Source organism: Stigmatopora argus, chromosome 13, assembly GCF_051989625.1.
Source record: "Stigmatopora argus isolate UIUO_Sarg chromosome 13, RoL_Sarg_1.0, whole genome shotgun sequence".
NCBI lineage: Eukaryota > Metazoa > Chordata > Actinopteri > Syngnathiformes > Syngnathidae > Stigmatopora > Stigmatopora argus.
In genome coordinates this window covers 4,297,349-4,316,781 of record NC_135399.1, presented here as the reverse complement: position 1 = coordinate 4,316,781, position 19,433 = coordinate 4,297,349, and the positions used below count along the sequence as shown (strand labels likewise).

Below are 19,433 nucleotides of genomic sequence, written 5' to 3'. Positions count from 1 at the left end.
TATTGTGAGGATATTTGTGTGCATCATTTTGGGAATATTTTGAAGGGAATCCAATCTCAAACAACCCTCGATATTGACTGAAAGTCAGTGTGGAGGCGGGGCAAAAAGAGCCAACCCAGGAGAAGAAAGGTATCAAAATGTCCAACAAAATTAGAAGTAAGTTTAGTGTTAGGTTTGATTAAACTTATTTTGAGTGTGCCTGCATCGTAATCCAAGTTCATTTCAATTTGTTTGTTATGTTGCGGTGCAAAAAGCCCCCCCCCCTCTCTCTCCCCCTTCAAAATCCGTATAATTTTAGTACTATTAAAAACATTTTAGTAATATTAAACCACTTTACTTTGTTAATAGATGGCGAATTAGAACAAATAAAACATTTTTTCCAATCCAATATCCTGTTTTTGGTGTTTTTTCAGAGGATTAGAACAAATTAATTTGTTTTTAGTTCATTTCAATGGGAAACGTTCATTTGAGTTACGAGTAAATCGACATACGAGCTCAGTCCCGGAACGAATTAAGCTCGTATCTCGAGGTACCACTGTACTGCTCATCTTACAAAATTTTCAACTTGGAACCAATTAATTTCGTAAGTAGAGGTACGACTGCATTTAGAACTATTCAAAATAGACGGGATGGGAATTCCTATTGTCACCATACAGAAAATTGTTATGATGGAAGCTGGGAGAAAATACAAAAAAAAGTCTGCGTGATTTAAAATGGTAAATTCTCAGTTTAAGAGAACAGGGTTGTGAGTATTTCCAGAAAGGAAACATGTTTCCTTAATGGCTGTTGAAATAGCGGGTTAATTTAATGAATAATTGAAGAATAAACCTCACACAATGCTTTCAATGAAGGCGATTTCGTTCTAATTGTTGTTTTTAACTAACTTCTTTGTCAGAATGCTTTTTGTCACATTCCCTCAATTGGATCCGAATATTCAAAAGGTCAATTCTAGCTATTTTTCAACTGGTTTCAAGGTTTTCATCAGCTTTGTGTAGTTTACGAAACGCGTAATGACCATATATGAACAATAGAGAGCGCTGACTGACCGTATAATATATGGGCAACAAGTCGGAAGACTAAAAGTAAACTGTTTTTGCGTTTTGGTGTATGGAGAATAGTAAAACACAATGTAATAACACTCAAAATAAACCTTTTGCGAGTATGATGCACTGAAGTTGATTTTAAAGTGGTTTTATTGAAATATTAGGCCTTAATTTGAAGGGGCTATAAATGAATATTATCATGAGCTGCCTTTTTGAATTTAATAAAGGCAATACAAAGGGTATAAAGGGGTAAAGGTTCTATGAATAGGCAACCTATGCGTATAAAAGCTAGTAGTTCCTCTGAAACATAGTAGTCTGCTAATCCCTTGCGTCTAGTTGGTGGAAATCCCCACGTGGTTCCTACGTTATAAAAAAGAGAGAGAGAGACAACGAGAGAGAGAGAGAAAGAGAGAGAAATTTGAATTTCGGAGCCCTTGTGGTGATTGCAGAGTGGGAAAGGGTTTTTACCCCGTAACATCTTGCAGGTCATCTCCAGAAACGGACGCGGACACGGCACAAGCGCACAATTCGGGGGGCTACCGAGCCTTAATTCCATTTAAGACTCGGGGAGAGGAGGAGGATTTTCCATGCGTTTGAATTGTAATGAACGGAGTCCAAACAAGTGGCCAGGTAGAGAGACTTTACTTGCCTTTTGGCTTGATCATTCCTCTTGACTAAACATTTATTTTTGCTTACCAGCAAAAGCAAGACTCTGTTGGAACTATTTCAGTGACTTTTGCCCTGTCAGAGGCTGGATTTATACCTTTAGAATAATAATAATTGTACTGTCCTGGCCATCTTTGTGGATGTTAATGTTGTCACTTCTAAAAATGACTTTATTCACCGTGGTGCTGGTAATGGTGTGCGCGTTGTCGGTGCGCAGCAACTCGGTGCCGGAGAATCAAAACTCGCCCGGTGAGTCTTGCGCGTCGTGCGGCTTCAAGTCACCGGATCAGTCCGAGCGAGTCAACGTGGACTTCTTGGAGGCGGTCAAGAGACATATTTTGAACAGATTGCAGATGAGGGAGCGACCCAACATCACTCATCCTATCCCGAAAGCATCGATGGTGACAGCGCTGCGGAGGCTCCACGCCGGCAAAGTGCGAGAAGACGGACGAGTGGAGATCCCCAATTTTGATGGACACGCGTCCCTAAACAACGAGGTCCATACGGAGACCTCGGAAATTATCAGCTTCGCAGAAAATGGTAGGCTTCTCATTTTTAATACATTGTTCACCACGTACGTTACCCATTTTTTTTACGATAATTGACTGTGCAAGAAATCCATCTTTCCATTTACAGCGGACAACCCTGTTTTTTATTTCTTTGTAATGGGATTCAAATTGAACTGCGTGATATGGCATTTCAATTTGTTTTTAGAAAAATGTCGCCTACTTATATTTGACCAAAATTAGAATTTTAAAACTGTTGAAATTTAAAATTTAAAAGAAAAGTTGATCACAAGTACGTGTGGAGTTTGCATGATCATCCTGTAAATGCACGGTTTTCTCTTCTTTTTCTATCCATGCATCCATCATCCATTCATCCAACATTTTTATGGCCGTGTGGAATTTGCATTTTCATCCTGTAAATCCATGGTTTTCTCTACCTTTCCTATCCATCCGTTCATTCATCCATGCATCCATCCATGCATCCATCCATGCATCCATCCATGCGTCCATCCATGCATCCATCCATGCATCCATGCATCCATCCATTCATCTATCCATCCCTCCATCCATCCATCCATCCATCCATCCATCCATCCATCCATCCATCCATCCATTCATCCATCCACCTGTCCCCCCATCCACCCATCCATGCATCCTTCCATCCTTCCATCCATCCATCCATTCATTCATCCATCAGCCTGCCCACTCATCCATCCATCCAGCTGTCCATCCATCCATTCATTCATCCGTTCATCAATCCGTCCATCCATCCATGCACCATGCACCATCCATCCATGCATCCATGCATCCATGCAGCCATCCATCCATCCATCCATCCATGCATCCATGCATCCATCCATCCATCTATCCATCTATCCATCCATCTATCCATCCACCTGTCCACCCATCCATCCAACCAGCCATCCAACATCCATCCATCCACCTGTCCACCCATCCGTCCATCCATCTAACCATCCATCCAACATCCATCCATGCATCATCCATCCATGCATCCATGCATCCATCCATCCATGCACCATGCATCCATCCATCCATCCATCCCTCCATCCATCTATCCATCCCTCCATCCATCTATCCATCCACCTGTCCACCCATCCATCCATCCAACCGTCCCTCCATTCATCTGTTCATCCATCTACCCATCCACCCATCCACCCATCCATCCATTCATCCATCCACCTGTCCATCCATCCATCTATCCATTCATCCATCCATCCATTAGTCCATCCACCCCTACATCTTACACTTTATAGTTATCACTTTTAACACATAGCACGTAATTGCGACAACAACAATAACAACAACAATAGTGTAAAGACAGGCAGACTAAGCATGCTTGCAGCTGTTACAATTTTGCCTGAATGGGTTGCTGTCATGGAATGAGAACTATCTGAGCAATCACATAGCAAGGAGATAAAAGCGAGGCAATTATCATAAACACACTCTGTTCCTGATGAACTGTGTGTCAACAATAAGGTAAGAAAACTCAGAATACAAAAGAACGTGTGGATAGCAATGCCTGTGACATTTGCCAATTGTAAGTGGGCGGTTGGGTGTAGTTGTGGTGATTCTAGCGGCAGAGACCAGGAAGGATCATGTGTGTGCGCCCAATATTTCTTGTAAAGCATGTGTTTGTCATTCCAAATGTCCACCAGCCTCCTTTGCTACATCTTCTATTTCAGTTTTTTCTGTTAAGCTCTATTCTTTCTCACACCTTTGAGCATTTGTGCTGTATTGTACGATGGAGCTGGCTTGGGTCCTTTCTCCCCAGTCCCTGTTTGCCTCCTGGCCAGCTGGCTCAAGACCCACAGACCACATATTGCCAGCTGGGGCAGGGCTCAGAAGAAAGGTCTCTCAAAAGCCAGGCAAACTTGCATGAGGGGAGCTCGATTGTCGTTGCTTTTTGGCGTTTTAAACAACGCTGGTTGAGACATGAAATATGGCGATCCTCAGAAGGAATAGTGGGAATGATGCTGAAGATGTTTTTTTGTGGTGTAATGGCACTTAATGTAAATTTATCACTTCATTGGTTGAAGCGGTATCATTCAAGAAAGGTTAGAAGTCTGTCAGTTCGTTGTGGGAGGTGAAGAAATTAGTTGGTTTTGGTTCGTAAAAGTGAACAAAAGCTTTTATTATTATTTTTTAGGGATGGCGTATTTTTGCTACAAAACTAATATGATATGCATTCTATGTTTCATCTTTTCACTGGATATGAAATAATCGAATACGTGATGCATGACCTTTTCAAACCCGCGATACAAATTCCCGCTGCAAATTCAATTTGGTTCACGGGCCACATTCATGCCAAGTTGGTCTCATGTGGTCCAGTTTATTTTGGGCCAAAAAAGGTAACCTAATGGCCGCCATCTCATCTATGGGGCTGAGACTTCTCATCCATTTTGACTGGGAGAGGTGAATTAACGAATGCCGTAAATGGCACTGTAAGATGAGCATCCACAGCCTGTTTAAGTCAATTGGACCTCTATCGTTGTCAATGGCAGGAAGTGAGTTAATTTTGTGTTACTTTCTTGTCAATTTAGCGTACTTACAGGTCCCTTCCTCTCAATTTTGGATCATTTCCTATAAAATAATGTGAATTTGCGGGCTGGGTTTCCTCCCTTTCTGTTGATTTTTGGCCATTTCCAGGTTGCCTTTGGTTGGTTTTGGTACATTTTAAGGTTCCTTGTTAACTCATTGGCTGCCATTAATAGAGCAGTTTTGACTGCGCAGGGCGCGAAAGAACGAATATGATTGTGAGAAATTTAGCAAAGTGCAATAGTGCGTGCATTCACTCACAGAACTCAGTGAATTTTAGTTTTACAATTCCCAGGGAGAAAAAAATGAAAGTATTTACTCGAGATACGAGCTTAATGCATTCCGGAACTGAGCTCGTATGTCGATGTACTGGTATCTCAAATCAACGTTACCCATAGAAATGAACTAAAAACAAATTAATTTGTTCCAACCCTCTGGAAAAACACAAAAAAACAGGATATTGGAACGCAAAAACATTTTTATTTGTTCTAATTCACCATCTATTAACAGAGGAACAAATAACCAGTGGTTATGATGGTTAATAGGGGAGAGAGAGAGGGACAGAGAGAGAGAGAGGGGGAGAGAGACTTTTTGCATGGCAATGCGCTCGTAACATAACATAAACATATTTAAATGAACTTGGATTACGATACAGACACACTAAAAATAAGTTTAATCTAACCTTACACTAAACTTAATTCAAATTTTGTTTTAAATGTTTATACATTTCTTCTCCCGGGTTGGTTCTATTTGCCCCGCCTCCACCCTGACTTTCAGCTGCAACCTATCGAGGGTTCTTTGCTTTTGTCTTCCCTTCAAAATATTCCCAAAATGATGCACACAAATGTCCTCATAATAGGATAAGGCACGACCACTTGCCAACGAGAAGTAGTATACTCCTCTCGTATAAGCGAGCAATCTCCGCCATTCTGCAATGACTAACGAGGGGGAAAAACACTGAAAAAAATGCAAAGCTCCGCCCAGTGCTCATTAAACGAGTTAGTTGCGACGGGAAAGACAGTGCCTATGTTGTTCTCAAAAGCAGCCTCTCGCGTTGGCCACACCTGGCTGTATGCTCGTATATCATAATTTGTCTCATATCTCAAGGTAAATATTTGCTCGAAATTTTACTTGTATCTCAAATTGCTCATATGTCGGGGGACTCGTATGTCGAGGTATTACTGTAATTCCGTATGTACAGGCAGAACACACCACGGAGCCGGCATGCGAGGGGGTCCAATCCGTATGTTTGACACCACTGACCGAGGGTATAGTCGAGCCAAGGCAGTAACATTTTCAACCTAACTCGGTCACAGTCTGCAGAAGTTCCCCATCTCGTGGAAGACTTCCTGTGTGTGGTTCCAGTTTTTGTCCAACTTTACGTCTTTTTGAGTCTATCCGTTTTTGCTACCGAAACTCGTAGCTCGTTTTGTGTTTTTGCTGCTTTTGTGTCTTAATGATTTGGTGATTCTTAATGATCCCATTGACTTTGATTTGCTTTGTACTTTGTGCTTTTTGCTTTGTTGTTCTGCAGCCTTTGACTGTACTGTCTAACTTATTACTATGCCTTTTCTTGCTACTGTCACAATGAAATTTCCCGAATACGGGATGAATAAAGTTATCCAATCCAATCCAATCAGACCAAAAAGCTTTACATCCAAAAGTGGCCCATCATCCATCCTCATCACCACTTTCAATGCCTCACTTCTCACAGGGTGTTGAAGAATCATGTTTGGACAATGGCAGCAATATGCGCACACGCCTTGGCTCATGTTATGAACTACTACGCCGCGTCCACACCCTCATCTTTTTGTAGTATGCGGCCTTTTGAGTAATGAGTTGCTTCTCTGCCAGCTTGCCTGCTTCCACGGCCCCTTCCCCTCTGCAGGTGAGGACAAGCTACAGCAGCAGCCCATTATCCACACAAGCCCACCCAGGTGTCCTGACTGCTGATATTAACTAGCAACCTCTCTGCTGGGTCAGGCAATACGTGTCAGGGCCAGTTCAAAACAGTCAGAGATAATGGATGAAAAGAAAAATCCTCAAAGGGACCATTAGTGAGAGGTAAAACGAAAAAAATACAAAGATAATAATTTGCTTTGTAGGTTCGTGCCATGCATTAAAGACTGGAATTATCTATATCACAAAATAAATTAGAAAAGAGTATTAAAATTCACGACTATAACTTAAAATCTTATCATCTGTACGTAATGTGATACAGTTTGATTCGTCATTTTTGGACAGCGAGCGTTTTTGCTGAGCCAGTACAGTGTCTAAAATTGGTTTATAATTTAGTCTTATATGACAACATATTTTACTTTTTTTTTGTTCATAACAAGCTATCAGTGACCATTTTCTTGCATTTAGGCAAAACTGTAAATTAAATATATTTATGTTCCTTACAATTTGGGCTCAGCCCTGTAATTATTTCTAATAAGTATTATTTTAATTAAATTCTTGAAGGGAACAACCATACAGTACTTGATAAGCTGAATCAAAGCACTTTCATTCCAGATCATTTCTTAGAAACCTCAACTAAACGTATACTGGATGTACAACTGTACGTGCCTGTAAATCATACTGTCACTGTATTATTGTTTCTTTGAAAGGCCCAGTTTTAAGACTTTCTAAAGCTCGGAGCTGTTGAGGCAAGAAGGGGAGGTTAGTTGAATGTAACTCTGAGGGGCTTTTACAGTTGTCACAAATAAAAGCTGTAGTTAAACGGAGTCCTTTATGTCAGCATGTAGTCACTGTGCTCTCGATGGCTGACCGTATTGGGAGGCCTGATATTTAATGTGTTGCTTAGCATTGGGGTGGTTTTGTGCATGGATGTGTGCATCCAAAGTGCGCGAGCTAACTTACAGAAATGCAAGCTGGTCTGAACAAGTCCGTGTGTGAATGTAAAGCCGTGGTTTTACAGGAGGAAGAGGCGTGACGTACCTTTTAGAGGGTCCATCTTTGGTGGCCACATGTTGACATTGACAAACACTAATCAGTCTGCAAACAAAGTAATTCAGCCACTTTTAGGGCACTGCTCTGTTTGAAAACTGGTGCCAAGTTTCCTGAAATAGAAACCTTTCAGGAAGCCTTTGGGCAAATAGGAAGACATAATTGAGCTCTCATTGGCACCATTTTTTCCCCTACGCTAAACCCACCATCACATTTAGACTGGAATCTGTTCTTTGTACCCGTTTAGAAAGTGGCCAGTGTCATGTAAATGGCTTTTATTCCCCCCCATCATGCATTTTTCAGGAAAGCCACGTGTTTCAATGCCGGGCTGCTGCGTGGCTGTCTCCCAGTGCCTCACAGGGGGCTTTGTGCTGTCACTCTTAGGGTACTTGCACTGGTAGGAGGAGCGATTGGGTGGGGTCCAGTGGGGTGCTAACAGTAAACTCAATGAACTTCTCAAGGGTTTCAATGTGTCCACCATCTTAACACCTTTTCACTTAGGCTACATCTAAACTAATAGGAATAATTTTACACCTACCATACCTGGCCACAATGAAGTTTAAGGAAGCGTTTATCAGTTGCCGTCACTGCAAGGTCAACCCGCGTTGGTAGACCGCATGAACCGGAAGCTCATTCGCTGGCAGGAATTTCCAGAAGAATGCAGGACTCATTATTTACTGCGACTTGGAGAGGAAACGCATGATAAACAATGGATGTGGAAAATAAATGACATTTCTTCGTGTGGACGGATGACAAGGTGTTGTTTTTGTTGTTACTGCAAAGAATACGTGTTCACAAGCGCTTCCACATCAAAATATTGAATGCTGAGATTGGGACAACACCACTCTAAAATAGTGATATTTCTCCCAAATTTCATAGAAAAAAACATTGACATGAATCGCATTTATTTGCATAAAACTATAAATGGTCAAAATAACAAAAGAGTTCATATAAAGCAAGGTGCAATAACAAATTTTATAGTTTGTCTTACAAATTGTTGCCGATATGCATTATTAATCTCCCCCAAAATTAACAAATGTAACGACTAATATAGTGACAATATATCCTAATAAATATTCATTCATTTTCTGAAATGCTTTATCCTCACTAGGGTCGCGGGGGGTGCTGGAGCCTATCCCAGCTGACTTCAGGCCAGAGGTGGGGGACACCTTGAATCGGTGGCCAGCCAATCGCAGGGCGTAACGAGACGCATAAACATTCACGCTCACACTCATACCAAGGGGCAATTTCGTCTTCAACCAGCCTACCCTGCTTGTAGAGGGGATGTGGGAGGAAACCAATCAGAGGAAACCCACCCAAGCCCGAGAACAACATGCAAACTCCACTCAGTGAGAACCGACCTAGAATTGAACCCTCGACCCCAGAACTGAGAGGCAGACAGGCTAACCACTCGCCTGCCGGGCCATTGATTGAATTGCAATGAATATTTACTCCTAAATTAATGAGGCAAACTATATCAAAATTAACAATACATGGATAAATATGTGAAATAGGTGAGAAACCTACGCCATTTTCCTCTTGTGCCAATTATAACCCATCAAAAGCCTTGATTTGAGAAAAAATGACATCACTACATCAACAACAACAAAAAAAATATATAGATAAAAATATTGCCAACCAAGGCGGCCCAGCGGTTTGAGTGGTTGGCGTGTCGGCCTCACAGCTCTGTGGTCCTGGGTTCAAATCCAGGTCAGTCCACCTGTGTGGATGTTCTCCTGGGCCTGCGTTGGTTTTCTCTGGGTATTCCGGTTTCCTCCCACATTCCTAAAACATGCATGGTAGTCTGATTGGACACTCTAAATTGCCCCTAGGCATTGATGTGAGTGTGCATGGTTGTCCATCTACTTTTGCCCTGCAATTGGCTGGCCACCGATTCTAGGTGTCCTCTGCCTCTGGCTTGAAGTCAGCTGGGATAGGCTCCAGCACTCCCTGCGACCCTAATGTGGATAAAGCAGTTCAGAAAATGAATGAATGAATATTGCCAACCACTTTTTTCATAATTGGCGTCATTTGAAAGCTATCGGTGTGGAAACTGAAATATGTGAGCGTAACTGCAGACATCGTCATTTGTTGAACATTCATTCATTATCCGTCCGCTCATCCTCACCAGGGTCAAGGGGGTGCTGGAGCATTCCACACAGGAATTTTGGAACCCACCGGGGATTGATCCCTCGATCTCAGAATTCTGTTGAGGACATGTTAACCACTCTTTCCCATTTGTTGTGCAGGATGTGTGTGTTTTTTAACTATACACCAGAACAGCCTGACCACACGAATTTGACACAATACGTATGAGCTAGAAAGAAAGTTTAGCACCGATACAAAATAAAACATTCCTTTTGAAATAAAGCACTGTTGTCAATGAGGAGAGTAAAGTCTGTCCATACTTTCCATTTTCATGAGCAGATTCAATTTTTATTAACTTTTTTATGAGCTTGTAATGTCTTCATGCTGAAAAAAAGACAAATCCTTACGATCAATAAATTGCACTCTTTGTTTCGTAATAAAACAAGAAAAACAAAGATTGCCCTTAACCGTCGTTTATTCACCCTGGCTGACAAATTATTCATGTTGGAATGTACATTACTTTCCACTTGCATGCTTCTGTGCTAAACCTCACAGATTATTGTGCGATTGTTCCAGATTTTGCGCATTCTCTTGATTTTCTCTGTCTAATTGGCACAGACATTCACAACTGGTAGAGATTGTCCTGAGATGCTTTTGTAGTAGTAGTAGTTTGTAATTTTGTGTTAAACCGCTAAATGTAAGCTTTAGATTTGGTAGACAAAAACAAGCATGCCTTGTGTTTTCGTGTCACTTGTACATTTTTTTATATTTTGCATTGTTTAAAGTGCGTATGCACGCGGTAGAAAATTGAGGCCCGGGAATATTACCGACACCATTTTTTTTGGATTGGATTGGATTGGATTGGATAACTTTATTCATCCCGTATTCGGGAAATTTCATTGTGACAGTAGCAAGAAAAGGCATAGTTATAAGTTAGACAGTACAGTTGCAAAGGCCGCACAACAACAAAGCAAAAGCAAAAAGTACAAAGCAAATCAAAGTAAATGGAAACTGGAAAATGGAAACAAAAACTGGAACCACACACAGGAAGTCTTCCACAAGATGGGGAACTTCTGCAGACTGTGACCGAGGTAGAGAATATGCAGAGTCACTCTTCCAAGCTTATCCACCCAGTTCCTCAGTAGTCAGAAGCTTAAGACAACAGTAGCAGAGTAGGGCACCTCGACTCCGTTGCTGGTAAGCGCCGACAGCTCTTCCATCTTATCCCACGATGGAATGGTTGGTCAGAAGCGTTGCCTCTTCTCCCGGCACTTTTGTCCAGCTCCGAATCCCTGGTGGCACCGAGGTGTTGCTCCTTCCGCTGCGTATTGTAACAGCTAGTCCCATGTGTGTAACAGCTAGTCCCATGTGTGTGACAGCGTAGGCATGGCTGAATGGTTCCAAAAAAGAAGTAGCCGAAAGAAGCCAGGCTAACAGAACAAGGAAAGTTGTAAAAACATTAAAATAAAAAGTATAAAGTACAAAGTAAAGTAAAAAGGAATGTATAAAGAAATATTAAAATGTAATTTAAAAAAAGATAGAAGGGCTGTAAAACACAAAAAACATAAGAGTGTACAGAGCTACTTCCACTGGCTCCCGCGTGAACGGCGCCATCTTGGAATGGATTTACCGTGTGATAATGCTAATCGACACCTGATGGTGTAGTGGTTCACTTGTCTGACTTTGGTGCGGGCAAGGATGGAATTCCCACTTGGTGGCGGTATGATTGTGATTACGAATACCGTATTTGTTCGAGTATAACGCGCACCCATAATTTGACTAACATTTTGTATATATATATTTTTTTAGTTTTTCTCAGCTCACACCATGGATTGCACCAGTACTGGTGCAAATGCTGAACACATGTCACCATGACAAAACATTTATTCACAACAGATTGTATGGAAACCTGGTAAAACAAACTACTACCAATATGAATACAATTATCAAATGGAATTTACAATTTTAAATCCTTAAAGTCGAATTCATCATCATAATATTTACAAATTTTCAAAGTGATTGATCATCATCAGATTCACCAAACAATTGATTCCATACTTCATGGAAGACTCGTTTCCCTGGAGCAACTTTTTTTTAATTTTTACAACCCTAGTACCCTATAAACTTGCCAAAGGCTATTTGGAGAGGGCTGTCTTTTGTAAAAGAAGGTAGATTATCGCCATTTGGCAGTCAAAGGCAGGTTCTACGTCTCCCATTATACATAACGGCTGTAGATGGGACTTTTTCACCGGCAGGGGGCAGTGTTTCACTGGGATTCGTGTATAATGCGCAACTTGCTTCAGTTTTTGGTACAACATTTTGCGCGTTATACAGGAATAAGTACGGTAGTTGTCTGTCTCTGGGTGACCTACGACTGACTGGTGACCAGTGTGGGGTGTAGTCTGTCCAATGTCAGCTGGGATAAGGTGCAGCAACTCCCTCAACACTTGCGAGGATGCGTGGTACGGATGATTAATGAATAATGCTAATGTTTTGACTGTGATAGCTATCAGAAATCAATATTATGCGAAATAACCCTGATTTTAATGACAGCTTTTATCTTGCCCATTCTCAGCCATGAGACACCTTGGTTTTCGGTCTCTCCAGGTTTTTGTCTAACCAATGCGCAGCCAGTTGCTGGGCAGAGTTAAACTTTTCATCAGGAAAGCTTACCTCACTGCAGTCCTCTATGGTTGAATCCTTGAGGTTCTCTTTGAAGAAAAGTTGCACTTTCAACTCAGAGATATTCCAAAATAAATAGCGAAAATGTTGCACTAGGAGTTAAAAAAAGGTTAATAAAAATGACAAAACCAATGCAGATTGTTTTCTAAAAAATTTTTTTTTTACTGGATTATTAGGTTTTAATCAAATATTTGCTCCGTTTACAAGTTTGCTGTTGGCAAGTTGGTATTTTCAGTTCAACTACATTCACAATATTCTGCTGTTAAGATAATTGAGTTTTGACTGTCATTGCCAGCTTTAATTCACAAGCTTACAAACACACAGGTAGTAAATTACATGTCACTACCTGAAAGTGTACCTGAATTAATAGGTTTATTTTTCAAAGTGTTTATGGGTGTGTATTTTTTATGTGTTTCTGTGTTTAATATGCCTAAGTCTAACACAGGGGTGGGCAAACCGGTCCTCCAGGGCTGCTGTGGGTGCAGGTTTTTGTTCCAACCGATCCTGCACAGACACTTTGACCAATGAGATTTCTGCACAAAACAAGACGCATCTGACTGCAATTCACTGATTGCACTTGTAGGACACCAGATTGGTGAAAAGGTGTCCTTTTTATGGCTTGGAATGAAAACCCGCACCCACTGCGGCCCTTTGTGGAATAGTTTGCCCACCCCTGGTCTAACATGTGTCTATTTGGGAAAAAAAAATGATGAGATTCCGTTGATCATCTACTTTGCCTCACATGTTCACAACCCAAGACCACTCAGATTTTTTTCACCTACAGTAATCCCTCGATTGTCCCGTCTTCACTTATCACGAATTCACTACTTCCAATTTTTTTTCCACTATTAATTATTTTAAAAAAAAGTTCATAACAATTTAAATATCCACGCTGAAACTCGTAAGGAGAAGCCACTCTTGCTACTAGGACTCAGCACTGAAAAAAAAGAAGTTATAATGGGGGTGGCCCTACCTCGCGATTTTTCGATTATCGTGGCCATGCCTGGTCTACAATAACTGCGATATTTGAGGGATTACTGTATATGCGACATGTATCTGACAATTTCCGGTAGCACCAACAGTCAAAAAATGTTTTCAACTAAGGCCTTTTTCATTTGTGGATATAAATCAGATATGTATCCGATGCCTCTACACTACCACTGCTCATCCGTACACATTCGATCTATACAGGTGAAATATGTCACCGTGGATTGACGAAACAAACAACCGACTTGAGCGGGCTATGGCTTATTAAGGCAGACTTTTGCTCCTTGATCCTGCAGGTTAAAAAAAATTGTTTTGTTCGCATAACACCTCAAAAATTGCCACAAAAGCATCTGAAATGGACCATATTTTATTCTCTAAACAGCGCGACATGTGATGAGGTGCCACAGTGCGCATGTGAGTAATGTCTGTGACGTGTTGCCCTCACACTTCAAATCACATATGTTTGGATGAATGCCTCCATGAAAATAGAGAAAAAGGAATAAGAAAAAAAATCTAACCCTGCACTGAGTACACAAAAATGAACATATACAACAATAAATAAACACTTTCAGTCCAGTGGAACGAAAGGCTAGTATGTACATCACTGCTAAGAAAAATCATCAATCAGAGAACTTCAGAGAAGTTTAAGATCCTGTAATGCTTTTTACCAATGGGCCGTGAGTAATGAAAAAGCACTGAAAAGTCACACACAGACTCCAAACAGAGAGAATTTTTAAAATTAGCATCTTGAGTTTGACAACGTTCAGTCCAATCAACGGTAACACACTGGTAACAGAACAAACAAATTTAAATTAACTTGGATTAATATATACAGACACACTCAAACACGTTTAATGTAACTACACAAAACTGAATTCTAATTTTATTTTTATTTTTTTACCTTTGTTCTCCGGGTTGACTCCACCTGGACGTTCAGCGGGAGTTTTTAAAAGGAACGCATCAAGAGTTGTTTGTTTTTGCCTTCCCTTCAAAATATTTCGAAAATGACGCGCACAAATGTCGTCATAATACGATAACGCGCGACCACTTGCCAGCTTGTCAGGGTGCCTCTTTTCTACAAAATCAGAAAACTCTTGCCACTTCGCTAGCATGTCTTTGATATCCTTTGTAGCCAGGCGGCCCCCCTCTTCCACCTACTCCCCGCTACTGAGTTCCCGCAACACCTCCATATGTTCACTCTCCTGGAGCTCGATTAAATCCTGTGTCATCAGTTCTTCGTGGTGCTCGGCGATTAGATCATTCACATCTGCCTCGTTAACCTCCAGCCCCAAGGAATTTCCAAGTGACACGATATCATTTATGACAACGAGCAAGCTCTGTGACACGTACCCCACTCATATTTTTCAATTATTTCGCGTTTATTGTTGATTGTCAACGTTCGCCTTTTCTTTGCACAACTCTTCATTCCACCTGTTTGCTTTGGATCCATTGTTGTTCACTTTGTATTATCCATTGACTAACAGGGAAAAAACAACGGAAAATGCAAGCTCCGCCCAGTGCTCGTAGATATCTGTTATACACGAAAGAGATGCGGCAAAAAAGACGCTACAATGATAAACAGCCTCTCATGTCTTGGCCACCTGGCTTTCTCGCATCTCGAAATTGTTTTCGTATCTAGAGATAATTATTTGCTCGAAATTTTCCTCGTATCTCGAGCTGCTCGTATGTAGAGGTACCACTGTACTTTTAAAGCAAACTACTTGCTCACCGGCGAATGTTGCAACTCAGAAAAAAATACAAAAGACCAGAAAATATTCTGCTCCACTCATCCCCATGACATCCACAGCAAATCGGGTCCAGGCAGAGTAGACAAGTTTCACAACAGCAAGACGTTTCAAGAATTAAGAAATTTACTGCGCACAGATGAGCAAGTGCATGATAAACTTCCTGGCATTAGCTCCAATTCTAGTGTCATGCACTTACGTATTCTCTTGCTCTGTGTCTCTATCATGCCCTCTGCCGCAAGCTGTTTTCTCCCCGCTTTCAGGTAATACATGACGTATTGCCAGCTGACAGGTCATTGTCGACATCTCACCCTGTCTTGGGTTACTAGCTGATGTGAATACTGTATTTGGTTTTAACTTGTTAGGAAGATGTCACAATACTATTATGTCACACCACGAGATTTGATTTTTGATATGTATACACACACGCGCACATATATATATATATATATATATATATATATATATATATATATACACAGTGGTACCTCGTCACACGACCGCTCATAATACAATATTCTCGTCTTACGACGGAAATTTCGATCGAACAATTCGCCCGTCATGCGATCAAAATTTCGTGATGCGACCAAGCCAGGTGGCCATGGCACTGTCTTTTTTGCATATCTTTCGTGTATAATAATACTACGAGCACCGAATGAGTTCTTCAGACAAGTTGCGACCCAGAAACGCACAACGCGCATGCGCGGGAAAAAGAGGGCTTTCTGGGTAATGAAGTATACTCGTGCACACAACGCCGATAGGCAATGGCACTCTTTCTCAGAATAAAACTTCATTACCCACAATCAATACGTGGGTAAGCTCAGCTGTTGAATTTCCTGTTATTCTTATCTAATACGAGGAGTTTTATATTACTTCTCGTTCGCTGCTCATAACATCCAGCGGCACCGGCCCGCAATTCCCTCGCAATATTACCGGTCGCAACTCTCTCTCATAGGCGCTGTTCAAAGCGGTTGCGACCAGAGCCATTTCAACGAGGGAGTTGCGAGCCGGTCTTTATGAGCAGCGGAGCGATCGCTAAAATGTACTACAAGACTATTTCTCGTTGGCAAGTGGTCGTGGGTTATCCTATTGTGAGGACATTTGTGTGAATCATTTTCGGAATATTTTGAAGGGAATACGTAGTACAACAGCAAACAGCCCATCGATAGCGAACGTGAGGGTGGCTGGCTTTTGTAAAAGAAGGTAGATTATCGCCAACTGGCGGACAAAGACAGGTTTTACGTCTCTCATTATAACGGCTGCGGTGCTATTTTGAAGGGAATACGTAGTACAACAGCAAACAGCCCATCGATAGCGAACGTGAGGGTGGCTGGCTTTTGTAAAAGAAGGTAGATTATCGCCAACTGGCGGACAAAGACAGGTTTTACGTCTCTCATTATAACGGCTGCGGAGGGGACTTTTTCCCCGCCAGAGGGCAATTTTTCACCGGGATTTGGTCATAAAAGCAAAGACTTTGTGAATAACACATACCCGAACTTTGCTCCAGTTTTTTGGTACAAAATTTTGCGGGTTACACTCGAATATATACAGTAATGTTTTTCATAAATATGATTTCTCAGTACTGATGTTTCCTTTTTCCTATGTTCCCACAGATGAAAACACTTCCTCAAAGTCCAGCATTTTCTTCCTGATCTCCAATGAAGGGAACCAGAACCTGTATGTGTCACAGGCAAACTTATGGCTCTACCTCCGGGTGTTGCCACCTGGTCCTGAAAAAGGCCTACGAAGGAAGGTGACGGTCAAGATCCACTACCAAGAAGCCGGAGCCCTGAGCAGTGTAGAAGGAGTGCCTGGAGGTGGTGGAGGGGTCCCAGGGCGCTGGGCCTTGGTGGAAAAGCGTGTTGAGCTGAAACGTAGTGGCTGGCACACTTTCCCACTCCTAGAAGCAGTGCGGGCAGTGTTTGACAAAGGTAGCCGACGACAGGAGCTGGAAGTCCACTGTGATGGATGTGAGATGGATGGAGTGACTCCAGTGTTAGTAGACCCAGGTGATCCATCTCACCGGCCATTCCTGGTGGTTCGTGTCAGACAAGCGGACGGAAAGCACCGCATTCGCAAGCGGGGGCTGGAGTGCGACGGGACCAGTGGGGGTCTATGCTGCCGGCAGCAGTTTTACATTGACTTTCGTCTTATTGACTGGAATGATTGGATCATTGCGCCTGCAGGCTATTACGGCAACTACTGTGAAGGCAATTGTCCAGCTTATATGGCTGGCGTGCCGGGATCAGTTTCTTCCTTCCATACCGCAGTAGTCAACCAGTACCGTATGAGGGGAATCAGTCCAGGTTCAGTCAACTCCTGCTGCATCCCCACCAAACTGAGTACTATGTCTATGCTTTACTTTGATGACGAGTACAACATTGTCAAGAGAGACGTGCCCAACATGATTGTGGAGGAGTGTGGGTGCGCTTGAGTCCACTTTGGTCTTTGAGTCTCTTGGAGCAATCGGAAAGGCCTTTTGTACAAACAGAACCGTTTGCACAGTATAGATATACTGTACAAGAAATCCATTACTACTGTAAGTGCAGGCAAGACACACTGTAGTATATAATCTAGTAAGGAAATGTGCGAAAGTTTGGTTGCACATGTTCATATGAGTGTATGTATTTATCAGACTGAGTGATATGTTTGCTGTCAGAGTTTCAACTTGACAGCGCTGGGAAGAGAAGGGAATGAAGATCACCAAATGGTACTTTGCTCTCTTTGACCATTTTTAGTTCAATGAAATGGGCTAGCGCCGCCAATTGAAAGAAGATAAGACACATTTAAGGAACGTGACACACGATGGGCCAATGACATGATTGGCTTTGACCCCATACTCCCCAACCCTCGGGCCCCTAAGTACAGTACTTTGAGCACACGGTGGACTTGTTTTTTAAAAGCACTGACAATTCATCATCTTACACAATTCCGAACACAAGCACTTCACTAGAACGCCGACAGACCTAGTCTGACTGTCCTCTGGTGGAATTAGACCAGCAGCGCTTAACGCCTCACAGGATTATTCCCTCTGCACTGCAATGGCCTTGAACCTCATATTCCTGCCTAACCAGAGAGCTGCAGTCCCTGTAACCTTGAGATGATCCAGACTAGGCACATCTCAGAAGTGCGCGTCACTTGTGCGCTGGGATTGATTGGGACAGATCTCGTTCTGCCCATTAAGGCTTTGTAGAAGCGGGCACGTGGACACAGAGACACTAGTTTTGGTGAGTGGCCACAGTGCAGCACAGCACTTGGAGGATCAAAAATGCACACCTTGATTAGCACTTGTATAAAGAATTGCCTTCCAAGGGGTACTGAGTGTCCTGTCATATCACTAAATAAGTGCCACATGAGCTATGCAATGTATAGTAAACTATACTCCTACTACGTGTCCTGTTAGACTGAATGCTCTTTCGCTGAAGAATTTTATTGTATCTCGTGTTTGCTTTCTCAATTTTCCCCTCTTCGGTCCTTAATCAATACTTGAAATGTAATCTTTCGCATCCTTTCTAAAGCGAATGATTGTTGTGATGTTTGCACTGAAAAGTTGCAGGATTAGTGAAATAAAAACTGCCATTGAAAAGTTATTTTTATAGTAAGAAAAGAAACTGAATTTTGTGTCAGAGATATTTTACATAACTAATGGAACCAAAGAGGCCATCATTTTAGTACCAAGAGGGCATATGGTCAGCGAGCGTACGATACTGTTTTGATCATTTGCAAAAGGCCTACTTGTATCAGGGTACAATATATGATTCTCTTTCTCAATACGCAACACTTTTGATCTTTAATTCTATTTTTGTTTCTGTTTTCTATTTAATAAAACACTATTTTAGATGTTGTGTAAGAATTATATCTAGCCAAATAAATGATGTCTGTACAGTTTCTGTAAAATAAAATGTTTTCTTAAATATTTTGTAACTGTAGAATGACTTTCCGCCTCTTGTTTTTTTTCGCTTTCATAAGAAAATGGGTTGGTCTTGTAGTTAAATGTGTCAGAGGCCAACGGTGTTTCGGGTTTATCCGAACTGCAATTTAAAAGGTGTGGCTGCAAAAGTTGGGAGCTACAACTCAAAAACATGCTTTGCATTTCATCTTGTGTCAATAACAGTTTTAACACATGGCATCTCGCCATCTGATTAAAGATTACAGAGTCACAAGTATATCATCAGCCACCACACTGTGATTCACATACCTTTATAATGGCA

At 41.7% G+C, this 19,433-nt stretch overlaps 1 protein-coding gene across 1 annotated transcript; it reads left to right on the top strand.

Moving 5' to 3' along the window:
- The first annotated feature begins 1,454 nt into the window (after positions 1-1,454).
- Positions 1,455-18,812, top strand: LOC144087133 (inhibin beta B chain-like). Its single transcript, XM_077617463.1, has 2 exons — positions 1,455-2,249; positions 16,836-18,812. The coding sequence occupies exons 1-2, from the start codon at positions 1,850-1,852 to the stop codon at positions 17,654-17,656; spliced, it is 1,221 nt and encodes a 406-aa protein (XP_077473589.1). The 5' UTR covers positions 1,455-1,849; the 3' UTR covers positions 17,657-18,812.
- Positions 18,813-19,433: the final 621 nt, after the last annotated feature.